Source organism: Vicugna pacos, chromosome 7 (assembly GCF_048564905.1).
Source record: "Vicugna pacos chromosome 7, VicPac4, whole genome shotgun sequence".
Lineage (NCBI taxonomy): Eukaryota > Metazoa > Chordata > Mammalia > Artiodactyla > Camelidae > Vicugna > Vicugna pacos.
In genome coordinates, this window is record NC_132993.1 from 71,761,277 (window position 1) to 71,775,879 (window position 14,603).

Sequence of the window (14,603 nt, forward strand, 5' to 3'; positions counted from 1 at the left end):
TTTTATGGGAGCCTTTTTAGGAGGACTGTTTTCTCTGCAGTAAGGGAAAGGAAAGCTAAAAGAGAGCAGGATACCTAACAATATGTATTCTAATAAAAGGAAATATCCTACACAGTCTAGAACTTAAGTCCCTCTGCGGTAAAGGATGAAACCATGTATCTTTTTTTCCTTTTCCCCCAACTGGCTCAAAAAATTCGCTTAGGAAAAAGTTATCAAAATAGAATTTAGACAGATTGTTTCAGAAGAAAATATTCCAGAAGGGAGATATAGGTTCATAAATAAATAAAAATTCAAGATAGACTACTTGAGACAGAAAATTTGAGTAAATGTTTTATGACACATCAGAAAATGGGCATCACACAGTTTAAGGAAGATCATCTTTTAATGATTGAAACCAGTCTTTCTGAAGTGACTATGAAAGTAAGAGTAACTACAACAAATAACTACTAATTCACATTCTACTCTTTGTAATCTTCCACACAATAATTTCGTTATCATTTACATCTCTTACTACTAGAACAGCATTTTGAAGTTGCCAAGCACAAGTTGTATGCAACTGAGTAGAAACAGCAAAATCTGCTCAGATTTCCAGAAAACCTGCAGAATGTGGAAAATGATAATCCTTAAATATGTCCATTTGCACACACACTGACAAAAATGTAAGCCCATATCCTTGTAAACAGCTTGGTTATAATGCCTGCTGTTGCTGTACAAAGGATTCCATACAGAAAAACTTTAGTAATGTGTAATAGATGGTTCATAGGCCAGTCATTGAATTTCCATTCTTAAATGTCTTTCAAAATAGGTAGCTCTCAGGAAATGCAATGTAGTGACAGTCCTGGGGTCTGTCTGTTGCAGGGACACTGATGAGGGTAATCATATTTCCCCCTGATGAAGAAGACAAGTTCAGGTCCAGGATTTGTTTAGAACATCCACTCCTTTGCCAAATTTGCCACCGGAACCATTTAGTGAGTCCGTACCAAATGAAAATAATTGGATTGTGCTCAAACCACATCTGTAGAAACTAAAATCAGTTCAGTTGTATACATGTTGAATTTGAAAAGGTGCCCTTTTTTTGATCAGAGTGTTGATTTTAGTGACATCTTAAAAATCCTTTAGCAACATGCTCAGTGCAAAAAAAAAAAGTGTCACCTATTTTTTAACTATAAGATAAGGTGCATTTTGCAAACATACAGCATATTAAATCTTCATTTTGTAGGTTGATAATAAGAAAGGTCCTATTATAGCTGGTGCATAAATGTAAGAACTCATTTGCTTCCTGGAAAGTAAAAGAAAGTTAGATACTTATCAGAAAGTGGTGGAAAAATAAAACAGTTAATACTCAAATTCTCTATACTGAACATACCGTATTTTCTGTTAGTTAGCCTAATTTCTCAAGATGCAGATAAAAATTCTCTGATGAACTTCATGGATAAGATAGTTATTTTCCCACTCAAGGATACATGGAAGGCTGCTTCCTGAGTCTCCAGAACTGCACAGAGCCACTTAAGGAGTAGCAGTGAATTAAATCTGCTCTGAATGAGCACTTGCACTCTTTGCTGTCCCTTCTGACCAACTTCCATTTAGAGGTGTACGTACAACTCCTCTTGAAAGGAAGTTGGCTTATTCTATTTGTGATCCATTGAGTAAAATCACACATAAGCTCCACCATCTTATGCTTTATTCCCTCTAAACAAACCATGTCTGTGATTCTTGTAAATCAAGTAAATCACATACTCTCCATAAAAAAAGTGTTCTCTATTTGTAAAGGAAAAAAAGACATATTGTTTTAACAGTCAAATGTTTGAGTCAAAGCAATTTGCTTGTTGACAAAGACACTACAAAATTTTCAGTCTTTTACCTTAATTTAGCCACATATGGAACCAGCATAATTGGCATTCAGGGCTCTTTAATCACTGATGAAATTAATCATGTAATTTTAAAAGACAGTAATACAGAAAAAAAATTTTTACAACTACTATACTTAATTTTGAGAAGTATTTTTCTACTAGAACAAGTTTTTGTTGTAATAGGGCTTCTCAGTGAATGATTTTTTTCTATTACATAAATGGTCATATGAATTAATTTGTTTAATTCTAAATTATTTGTTACTGGACTAATGACAGGTCTTAAAGGTGATACAGTGTTTCCTTCACTTGTTATTATGTGACTATATTAGGTTAGCATTTTGAATACATTATATCTAAATAGATTGTAGACAGAATTGTTGTCTTCTTTTTAGTGAATAAAAATAGTGGCAGAAATGATCAGAACAAAATATTGAGTTAATTTCCTAGGCTCAGGCTCTCAATCTCACACACAAAAAAACATTGGTCCAAACAGTCCACTTATTTTTTTCACCTTCAATTTGACTGATCACTTTGAAAATGAGCTCTTTTTCATTGTTAAAATTTACAATTTTCTGGATTGTCTCCAAAAGTTACAATGGATGCTGATGAATCATGGGCTATTGAAAAGTCATAGAATTGTATTAGGGATTAGCTGTAATTATTCACGTAAAATATTTAGCACAATTTTGGTGCATAATACAAGGTCAGTAATTATCAGTGGAAGCTCTAGAATTTCTACATAAGACAGCTTACGGTCAACTGTATGACTGGCAGTACAGCAAGAAAACTTGTTTTGAGGTTATGATTTTTCATAGCAAGTATGTTGCTTTTAGATTGTATATATTTTCTGAGGTTCTAGGGGTGGGAGGGTTGAGGGAAACTATGAGTAAGTGCAAAATTCTCCCACACAGGCCACACCAATGCCACATATGATTACTGAAGAAAGGCTTCCATTTAGTGAAGATAGAGATGGTCATTCATTCTTCTTTATGTGCAAGGGGGCATGAGCACTAATATCTAAATCGTAGAGGCCTGAACCATGTCTGCTATTTTGCCAAAATTTACATCTGTCCACCTTTACCTGATTTTTTCCTCTAAATTCTGAGTGACTTGGTTTTACTGTATTGAACATTGTTTTTCCTCTATTTTCTTGTACTATTGTATTCATTTTTAGTTCATGAATTGTAGTCATTCGTCAGGGCTTCCACATTAAACATCTAGTGTGCACATCCTGATTTTGGACAGCATGTCTGTATGCAGCAGTCCTGTTTTGTATTAAAATCTTATCTTCATTTTAAAATAGCTTATTTTATTTTATCTCAATTATTTGAGTTTTTAGTTCTCATTAATTTCTAGCTATTTTAATTTTCCTTTTAATTTTCTTTTCCTTTGTAAATTTTAGTCTCCTCAAATATCTACCATTTTTAATTTTACATAAAATCCCCTACTCAGTGATGTATTAATTTTTGTGATTTTTAAAATAAGTAGCTGGAAATAAACAAGAAATGAAAAGTTAGTACAAATACAGCTTTTGTTTAACATTCTAACGTTCAGAGATGACCGTTTCATCTTTTAGCCCATTTCTCCCACAGTAAGGATGAAATGTAGTGATCTGCTTGATATTATAGGCCTTATTACTCATTTAGCCTTCATTTATGTTTTAATTTAAACATTTCAAAACTTTGAGGATGTATTAAAAATGCTAGTTGGCTATTACGGGCCCAGAAATATCTGCAGCCTAATTTATAACCCTTTTTTGATAAAATGAAAACAAGTACTAATAGTTTCTTAAGCCATATTTTTTTTTTGTTATATACTTACTTACTTTACTTTCTTTGATCTGCATGTACAGTATGAAATAATAAAAGTAATAAACATCACCACACCAACACTCAGTGAGATCATTTCTACCAGGCCAAGGAGGTTTATTTTTTCAGTCACTTGATGTCTGAACATTTCTGCCTTCTTATTACCAATGGTGCCAGTCTGTAATCAAGTTAATAGTTAGCATTATTTGGCTAGATTAGTGGAGCAAAATACTCGAAACCCCCATCATTGTATCAGTCTTTTTTCAAAACATTATGTAGGTGTTAGTCATCTGTATCTGTAAGAGGAGCCAATAGAATTCCCTTTGCATGTCAAAGGCAGTAAATGCTAAGGTAGAATATTTAGTGAGTGAAATATAATCCTTCTCCCCCTAAACATGTTATATAGCACTCTTCAATGCACTGGCTTCACTTATCCATACAATGGTCTTACTGAAATATTTTCCATTTTCCAAAGGATGTTACCTAGTGACAGAGGGAAATAGCAAGGGTAAATGGTTTTCTTCTTCTGAAGGCTTATGTAATGTATTTCCTAATTCCAAGCTAATCAATTCCATCATTTGTACTAAAAATATCGTCTCAGGCAATAGCATAAACTGTGTACACCTGCTCTAACCTGGTCTTTATAAACTTGGTTGGCATTGTAGTATCCACATTATGTTATTTGGAGTTAGATGTTTGCATGACTCTTTTCTAATACAAGCACTATGACAAGAAAAAATTGTTGAATAGTTTAATTATGAAAATAATCTAAAATTATAGGAAGTTCTTCATCTTTCTAAAATAAAAACACTGAAAACTAGTATAAACCTGATATTTCTTCATGTTTTGGTTCTCTCAAAATAATAATATAATAATATATAAACTAAACTCACCCATATTGGCAATGGAAAAGCATACAGGTTGAAATACTGTACATACGAATTCAATTTTCAAACCTCAAAAACTTTTCCATATACAAAGAAGTTTACAGTTTTTAGTGACTAATAGATGAAAATACTTACCTCGTTAATCCAAAGAATAGGCACAATATAGTTCTGCTTCAGATTCTTTAATGCTCTGTAATATACATTGAAAATAATTATGAAAATATATGGTAATATATTAAACATATATAACAGAAATGTTAGTAATTACTAGTGTAAATAAATGTTCGGAAATTAATTGGTCTTACAACATAGTTAAGTTCTTTGATTTCTGTTCCCTGTAATGAATCATTTAAAATTTAATATGGCTGTTTCTCAGACATCTTTCTTATAAATCTTTCTAATGCAGATTTCTAATTGGACTGATTTTTTTCTAAGCATGTATTTTCCCTTTGTATTTTCTCTTTCAATAAATTATACCCATGAGCTAAAGTTTGAATTCTAGAAACAAGGGTCATGGAAATATTTGGACAGATAGCAAAATGAGTGATGCCACCAAATACTCATTCCAAAATATGATACAATTCAAAATTACAGATGAATGTTATAATCATACAATTATTTAATGATATTAAGCCATAGAGTTCACATTTTATATTATTTCCACTTACTTTCATAGTTATACTCATTCTTATAAGAAAATATTAAAAATCATAATGAACCTTTTTCAAGAGACTCACTCAATGTTTTTTGCTGGCTTGACCAACATGTTGATCTGTAGCCGTTTTGCAGCTCGTAAAGTGAATCCTGTTATCTAAAAAGAGAAAAAAGTAAAATAATTACCAACTTAAAAAAAATTCTTTTATAATATCCAAAATTAATTTTTATGGGTTATGTGGAACCTAAGTTGAAACTTGGGGAAATTTACTAAAAAATTAATTGGACTTATTAAATACAACATATATAACTCTGCATAATTACATTTTGCATATATATTCATATATTTATACAAATTATACACAAGCACAGAACAATTTCTATGCCTGACCTAATGTTAAAGTTTTAGTTAGATTTGTGAAATTTATCTGAACTGGTTTTGGGGAAATCAATAACAACAATAGTAGTGAAACCTAAAGCTCATATAGATAATTTACATCCTGAACTATGCATGGCCAAGTGTATATTCAGTCAGAATCGATACATCATTGATATAATTATAGTACCACCTCTGTCATTATTTAAACAGAAATATGACTAAAATTCTGGCATTTTGTTTAACAGTTGACAAGGAGAATATTAAACTAAAAGTTGAAACATTATAGGAAGTTTAATAGATTTTCCTTGACACTTAGTATAGTAGGTCTTGCTTCAAATGGACATATGCCCATAAAATTTCTTTTAATCCTTCATAATTTACAGTGTCTTTTTTGTATAAGCAATACTTGCATTAGGTATAACTTAAGCATACAATTTAATTTATACCAAATTGTTTAAAGCCAATTAGAATTATTTCCATCATTGCTGTTTCTGAACTTTGAATAATTTAAAAGGCTTATAAAGTTCCATATGCTGAAAAACTAAAATTGAATTGCCTTGGAATTTCATAAGCAAGAATAGAAAGAAATCAATGTAATTTTCCTTGCAATAAAAGTAAGTTACAAGAATTGTGATGCAGTAAATATAATCAATAAATATGATTGACAAAAAGAGAATTTCATTTTTCTCACTTTTAAAAAACATTAAATAAATCAGTTCAGTAATGTATTTGCTTACAGGTTCAACATCTAAATAGGTGCTGTGTTCTTCTTCATTTGGATTTAAGCCTTCAATAGTTTTTGCAATTTCAGGACTTGCATGTAGAAAATGAGGAAGTGAAATGTATACAGGTTTTCCTGAAAACAAGTTTTAAGGACAGTTGAAATAAATCATTTACCTCATTTCGCATACCTCTTAGAAAAGATTCCCTTGAAAATAAAGGTTTTTAACTAAAAAAAAAAAAAGAAATGCAGAGTTGGCTTGGAATACTAACTAGGGGATGAAAGTGAGGGCATGTTATAACATCTAGTCGTTACCGAGCAAAAATAAAATACAAAATTCTGCATCATCCTTCTAAGCAGTCAGTGATGTCTGTTGTTCATTCCCATATATGAAGTTTAGTTGCTGATCACAAAGTTACAAGTATATGCCTTCATGATTTCAGGCAGTAATATGTCTGTGGATAGAATTTTTTTAAGAGGTTTTTCTTTCTTTGTTCTTAACCACTCTAGTATGAAGAAAGTGAGCAAAACAAGATAAGGCTTCCAATTTCATGTTTGAGTCAATTCTTATTTCAGAGACATACTGAAAATATACTTATTTTTATTTATTATTTTCTAGAGTTAGTAAAGTTACCAAAATATCAGATGGAGAAGTCGGGATACTCAGTGTATTCTAGGAGCTGTCTTTGTTTTATCCAAAGTCTAAAAGGAGCACAGGGATTCTGCACAGCAAAGGAAACCATCAAAAAATGAAAAGGCTACATATGGAATGAGAGAAAAATATTCGCAAACCACATATCCAATAAATGATTAACATCCAACATATACAAGGAATTCATATAATTCAAAAAACATAAATAACCCAATTAAAAAATGGGCAGTGAACCTAAAGAGACCTTTGTTCAAAGCAGCATGGGGAGATACCAGTATGGTTTTACCTAATAAGTTTTGCAACACTCAAACAACTGGGACCTGAAAAGCAGTACAAAAATCAAAACAAAAATATCCTACCACCACCCTTACTTTTTTATTGCTTTCTCATTTTAAATTATTGGCAGAAAGGCATCCTGGGTGAAGTTTACATTTTAAAGAACACTGCAAATTACGCCATTGATTGTGATGTTGAGAGAACTTTAACTTACCACCTTTGCATTTGCCAATGTCTAGTACACCATATAATGTACAGTTTTTTGATATAGTTTTTTCTGTGCAGAAACAGTGGTTGTCTGGATTTTGAAGTGGAGATGCGAAAACCATGGATGGAAGAATAAATCTATACACAGGAATTCCTTTCAGATTAATTTCAGATCCAAACACAGCATACATTGACCTAAACACAGATGACAAAGAGCTTCATTCTGGGAACCAGAACTTCATTCTGGAGATTGATTTTTCCTATTTTTAAATTTATGTTATTGCTTTAACTTAGAAAAATTAGATATAATCTTATTAGAATCCTTACTTAAATCTTAGGAAAAAAGATCTTGCAAGTTTTAAGGCACACCAGAGCTCAGTACCTGAGTTTTTAGCTATCCTTACCTTTGTTTTCAAAAGCTTCTGAGAATCATTTTTGCTTGTGAACTACCCTGGAGTATTTATACTGAAGACATTTCTCATAGTTAGTTTCCTCTAGAGATTAAATGTTTATAGGACTCTACCAAATCCTTTATTTGTGTCCACTTTACATAAAATAAACTTAAAATTTTAGTCTTCCGGATTTAATCCTGGAGACAAAGGCTGCTCACCTGCTGGAATGTGTGCATGTAAATGGTTTAATATATGTCTCCTATGCCTTCTTTAACCAAGTGTCCACCATAACCTTGGCAAATTGGCAATGTACTAGGGCTCAACACATGTTTTTTCTAATCCCCAGATAAGCGCATATGAAGAGATGCTGCTCTCTTCAATTTTACAGATAAAGAAAATATTCAGAGATATTAAATATTTGTCCACACCACAGAGTGTCTAGAAAATGACTAGGATTCAAGCAAACTGGTGTGGGCACCAGTGCTTGTGTGATAGCTACTGAGTAACATCAATCTGAAAAGATGTAGTGTCAACAGAGCACATTAACAGAGTTCTATGAGTGTGGCATCATCACCTTTCGAAACCTTTTTTTTGAAGTATAATTGATTTACGATGTTGTATTCGTTTCTGGTGTACAGCAGAGTTATCCCCTTATGTTTGTGTATGTGTGCGTATTCCTTTTTAATTTTTCCCACGATAGGTTATTACAAAATATTGAATATGTTTCCCTATGCTATACAGTAGGACCTTGTTATTTATCCCTATTATATATAGTAGTGTGTATGTGTTGATTCCAAGCTCCTAATTTATCCCTCCCCTCTTTCCCCATGGTAACCATAAGTTCGATTTCTTTGTGTATCTGTTTTGTAAATAAGTTTATTTGTATCATTTTTTTTTTGATTCCACATCCAAGTGATACCATATGATACGTGTTTTTCTTTCTCTGACTTCAATTAGTTTGATAATCTCTATGTCCATCCATGTTCTGCAAATGGCATTATTTCATTCTTTTTTATGGCTAATATTTCATGATATATATATCTCCCCCACATCTCTTTACCCATTCATTTGTCTGTGGACACTTAGGTTGATTCCATGTCTTGGCTTTTATGAATAGTGCTGCTATGGACATTGAGGTGCATGTATCTTTTCCTCTTTTGAGTTTTCATTTTATCCAGATATATGCCCAGTTACTGAATTGCTGGATCATAAGGTAACTTTATTTTTAGTTTTTAAAGAAACCTGCAGACTGTTTTACCGTAGTGGACAAACCAGTTTACATTCCCACTATAAGTGTAGGGTTCCCTTGCTCCACACCCTCTCTAGCATTATTATTTGTAGACTTTATGATGATGGCCATTCTGAGTGGTGTGGGCTGACACTTCACTGTAGTTTTGATTTACATTTTCCTAATAACTAGTGACATTGAGCATCTTTTCAGGTGACTGTTGGCCATCTGGATGTCATCTTTGGAAAAATGTCTATTCAGATCTTCTGCCCATTATTTGATTGGGTGGTGGTTTTTTGGATATTGAGCTGTATGAGGAGTTTGTGTATTTTGGAAATTGAGCCCTTGTCTGTCACATCATTTGCAAATATTTTCTCCCAGTCTGTAGGTTCTCTTTTTATTTTGTTTATGGTTTCCTTTGCTGTGCAAAAGCTTATAAAAGATTGATTAGGTCCCATTTGTTTGTTCTAGCTTTTATTTTACCTTGGTAGGATGACCCAGGAAAACAGTATGATTTATGTCAGAGAATGTTTTGCCTATGTTCTCTTCTAGGAGTTTTATGGTGTCGTGTCTTATGTTTAGGTCTTTAACCCATTTTGAATTTACCTTTGTGTGTGATATGGGGATGTGCTCTAACTTCATTGATTTTTGTGTGATTGTTTAGCTTTTCCAACACCACTTGCTGAAGAGATTGTCTCTCTGCACTGTATATTCTTGCCTTGTATTTCAAAGATTAATTGACCATAGGTGTGCAGGTTTACTTCTGGGCTCTCCATTATGTTCCATTGATCCATGTCTATTTTTGTGCCAACACCATGCTCTTTGATTACCGTAGCATTGTAGTATTCTCTGAAGTCTGGTGGGGGTTATACCTTTAGCTTTGTTCTTTGTCCTCAATATTGGTTTGGCAATTCTGGGGTCTTTTGTGGTTCCATATAAATTTTAGGGTTATTTATTCTGGCTCTGTGAAGAGTGTCTTGGGTAATTTGATAGGGATTGCATTAAGTCTGTAGATTTCTTTGGGCAGTATGGACATTTTAGCAATATTAATTCTTCCAGTGCATAGCATGGGATATCTTTGCATTTCTAAAATCATCTTCGACTTCCTTTATCAGTGTTTTATAGTTCTCAGCATAAATCTTTCACCTTGGTCAGATGTATTCCTAAATATTTTACTTTGATAGAATTATACGAGATTGTTTCTTTACTTTCTCTTTCTGATAGTTTATTGCTACTGTAAAGAAATGCAACAGATATCTGTTATGTTAATGTCGTCTCCTACTACCTTACTGAATTTACCTTTTCTAATAGTTTTTGAGTGGAGTCCTTAGGGTTTTCTATATAAAGTATCATGTTATCTACATATAATAATAATTTTAACTCTTCTTTTTCAGTTTGGTTTCCTCTTACTCTTTTTAATTTATCACTGTGTTGAATTGTAGTGGTCAGAGTGGGCATCCTTGTCTTATTCCAGTTTTTAGCAGGAAGGCTTTCAACTTTTCACCATTGGATATATTATGTTGGCTGTGGGTTTGTCATGAGTACCTTCTTATTATGTTGAGATACGTTTCCTGTATACCCACTTTGGTAAGAGTTTTTATCATGAATGAGTTTTGAATTTTATGAAATTCTTTTTCTGCATCTTTTGAGATTACTATGTAGTTTTCATCCTTCTTTTGTTGATGTGGTGTGTTACATTGATTCATGTACTTTGAACCATCTTTGTGACCCAGGGATGAATCCAACTTGATTGTAGCTTTTGATCTTTTTTATGTGTTGTTGGATTTGATTTGCTGATGTTTTATTGAGGATTTTTTCATCTGTATTCATTAAAGATATTGGCCTGTAATTTTCTTTTTTGAAAGTATCTTTGTCAGATTTTGATTTTACATTGACTCTGGCTTCATAGAATGAATTGTACTGTTTCCTCCTCTTCAGTGTTTTGGAATCATTTGAGAAATATCAATAAAAGTACTTCTTTGTATGTTTGGTTCATTTCTGCAGTGAAAGTATCTAGTCCTTGACTTTGGTTGGAGGGAATTTTTTTTTTAAATTACATTTTATTTCACTTCCAGTGATCACTCTGTTCAAATTATCTATTTCTTCATGATTCAGTTTGGTGACCTGTATGTTTTTAGAAACTCCCATTTCTTCTAGTTTGTAATTGTTCACAGTAGTCTTTTTGTTTGTTTGTTTGTTTTCTGTGATGTCAGTTGTATTTGTCGTCTTTACTTTGTTATTTTGTTAATTGGGTCCTCTCTCATTTCTGTTTGGTGAGCCTGGCCAGAAGTTTGTTGATTATTTTTACTCTTGCAAAAAACCAGCTCTTGGTTTTATTGATTCTTTTCTATTGTTCTCTTAATCTCTATATGATTTGTTTCCTCCCTGATCTTTATTATTTCCTTCCTTCTGCTGACTTTGGGGTTTTTTGTTTGTTTTCCTTTTTCTAATTCGTTTAGGTGGTAGATCAGTTTGTATATTTGAGGGTTTTTTTTGTTTTTTGACAGCAGCCTGTATCTCTATGAACTTCTCTCTTAGGACTACTTTCACTGCATCCCATAGATTTTGTATAATTGTGTTTGCATTGTCATTTGTCACAAGGTATTTTTAATTTCCTCTTTCATTTTATCTTTGACCCATTGGTTTTTTAGTAGCATATCATTTAGTCTCCATGCAATCATTTTTTTCTCGTTTCTGTTTCTGTGGTTGATTTCTGGTTTTGCACTGTTGTGGTCAGAAAAGATGGTTGTAATAATTTCTGTTCTCTCAAATTTGTTGACATTTGTTTTGTCTTCTAGTATGTGATCTATCCTTGAGAATGTTTCATGTGCACTTGAGAAAAATATGTATTATGGATTTTTTTTTGGACAAATTGTTCCAAAGATATCAATTAAGTATAACTATTCTATTGTATCATTTAGGATCTCTGTTGCCATATTGATTTTCTGTCTGGGAGATCTGTCAGTTGATATTAGTATGGTAAAGTCTGTTACTATTATTGTATTTCCATCGGTTTCTTCCCTTATGTCTGTTAGTATTTGTTTTATGTATCTATGTGCTCCTACATTGGGTACATATATGTAAACAAATGTAACGTCCTCTTGTATTGAATGTTTTATCATTTTATAATGTTCTTCTATGTCTTTCTTCATAGCTTTTATTTTAGTCTATTTTTAGATATGAGTAACACTATCCCTGCTTGCTTGTTATTTGCATTTGCCTGAAGTATCTTTTTCTATCTCATTACTTTTAATACATTTGTGTCCTTCACCCTAAAGTGGATCTTTTGTAGGCAGCACATTGTAGAGTCTTGCTTTATTATCCAGTCTGCTACTCTTTTTGATTGAAGCATTTAGTCCATTGCTACTTGAGGTTATTATAGATGAGTTTGTATCTGTTGTCATTTTAAACCTTGTGTTTCCATTGATTTTATATTTTGTTTGTGTTCCTTTATTTTCTTTTTGGTTTCCTTTTGTGGTTTGATGATTTTCTTTTGTATTATGGTTGAGTCTTCTTTTTGGTATTTGTGAATCTAGTGTGTATTTTTGATTTATGGTTACCCTGGTATTTATGTATGTGAACTCATTACTCTATCTACTTGCATTAGACTGGTAGTCCTATAAGCTCAAACACATTCTTTAAAAAAGCTACATTTTTTTTACTCTGTTTCCCTACATTTTATGATTTTTGCATTTTATTTTACATTGTCATATTTATCTTTGTACTGTTAATTACAGTTATAATTGCTTTAAGAAAATTTTTGGCTTTTTTTCCCCAACCTATATACTGACTTGTTTAAGTAACTACAGTCTTTTTAAGTTGTTTTTTTTTTTTTAATGCAGCTACTGAGGATTGAACCCAGGACCTCATGCATGCCAAGCATGCACTCTACCATTGATCTATACCCTCTCTCTACAATCCTTTTTTATATTTGTTTTTCCTATTGTAATATTTTTTCTTTTCCCAGTAATTTCTTGTTTCTTTTATATTTGGGGAAGACCTTTCAATATTCCTTTTATTTTACGATTAGTATTACTGTATTCTTTTTTTTTTTGTCTGATAAATTCTTTATCTTTCCTTCTATTCTAGTCTCCTTCTGTTTCCCATAATTCTAATGATAATCATGCTGAGTAGAATATCCTAGGGTGTTGTTTTTTTTCCTTTCAGGACTTTGTATATATCTTGCCACTCCCTCCTGGCCTACAAAATTTTTGTAGAGAAATCAGCTGATAGCCTTATGGGAATTCTTTTGTAGATAACTCTTTGTTTTTACTCTCTAGACTTTTCTCCTTATCTCTAACTTTTGCCTTTTTAATTATAATATATCTTGGCATAGATCTGCTTGGGTTCATCTTGTTTGGGACCCTCTAAGCTTACTATTCCTGCCTATTTCTTTCCTTCTTTAGGTTTGGAAAGTTTTCAGCCATAATTTCTTCAAATACATTTTCAGTTGCCTTTTCTCTTTCTTTTCCTTCTGGGATTCCTGTTATTCATAAATTGTCATGCTTTGTATCACACCTTATGTCTGATATGTTGCTTTCATTTTTTTTATTTGTCTTTCTATCTGCTGTTCTAATTGCATGGTTTACATTATTCAGTCTTCCAGAGCACGTGTTGGTTCTTTTGCATTATTTAGTTTTCCGTGTTGCCTTTAACTCAGTTTTCATCTTGGTAATGAGTTTTCTGATTTTGTTTGGCTCCTCTTTATTGTTTATAGTTCTTTATTATAATAGATAAGCCTTTCTTTCTATCAATAGCCTTTCTTAATTCCTTTAACATTTTATTACTTCTTTGAACTGGAGATGGCTGTTTCATTGTTCTTTTAGAGGATATCTCTTCTTTTCTTTGGGAATGGCTTCTCTGCTTTTTCATTTTATGTAAACTTTTCTGACTATTAATTTAGGAGTAACAGTTGTCTGCTGTGGTCCTGAAGGGCTGTTTTTATGTGGGAGTATCCCTGTGTAGCCTGCATGAGTCTTATATTTTTGTCGTTAGGGCTATTTTTCATATGGATGCCTGACATGTCTTTCCTCAAGGTGTGCTGGCTATTATCCCTTTGATAGTGTTTGGTGTTGTGATGACCAGAAACTGTAGTGGATAATGGGCAGGGCCTCCTGTTTGCTCTGTGTTTGTCACAGCCCTGATGGGAGGTAGTGTGTGCTTCCCAGTTGTTGGAGTAGAAGCCTTTAGTTGTGGTTCTAAGCTGAGATGTGAGATATGTGGGAGTGGAGCACTTCCACTGGAAAAGGGAACACTGAGTATTCTCCAGGAGCTTTCCACCAGAAACTGTGCTCTTTGATGTTGCCTGTCACCTGTTGTGCATGCTCACAAAGTACACTGTTGTTAGCACTGCCCTCAACCCCACCTCAGCTGTGGGAATGTTTGCAGTTGGCCAGGATGCTCCTCAAACACTTTACTCCCAAAGCCACCAGTGCAAAGCAAATTAAGTCTGGCACCCAGACCTGCCATGGCAGTGCCAGGAATCAGCCCAGACTTCCACGTGCTTGCACCTACAGTACCCACCACTACCTGTACTGGCCCCACTCCAG

General features: G+C 33.0%; 1 protein-coding gene and 1 long non-coding RNA gene across 9 annotated transcripts in view; one reads left to right on the forward strand and one right to left on the reverse strand.

Moving 5' to 3' along the window:
- Nucleotides 1-14,603, forward strand: part of LOC140697445 (uncharacterized) — a 155,009-nt gene that overhangs the window by 44,135 nt on the left and 96,271 nt on the right. The window lies entirely within an intron of this gene.
- The window catches only part of LOC116281311 (platelet glycoprotein 4-like), a 44,663-nt gene continuing 30,423 nt past the window's right edge, over nucleotides 364-14,603 (reverse strand). For 3 of the 5 annotated variants that reach the window (XM_072965129.1, XM_072965131.1, XM_072965128.1), the window contains 6 exons: nucleotides 7,442-7,629; nucleotides 6,316-6,434; nucleotides 5,283-5,356; nucleotides 4,681-4,735; nucleotides 3,676-3,836; nucleotides 364-1,279 (listed from right to left, as the gene is read on the reverse strand). In XM_072965129.1, the coding sequence (XP_072821230.1) occupies nucleotides 1,201-1,279; nucleotides 3,676-3,836; nucleotides 4,681-4,735; nucleotides 5,283-5,356; nucleotides 6,316-6,434; nucleotides 7,442-7,629 (676 nt within the window). In that variant the 3' untranslated portion in view covers nucleotides 364-1,200. Of the gene's footprint in view, nucleotides 1,280-3,671; nucleotides 3,837-4,680; nucleotides 4,736-5,282; nucleotides 5,357-6,315; nucleotides 6,435-7,441; nucleotides 7,630-14,603 lie in introns of all 5 variants that reach the window. The other 2 variants (XM_072965132.1, XM_072965130.1) reach the window with 1 other exon arrangement.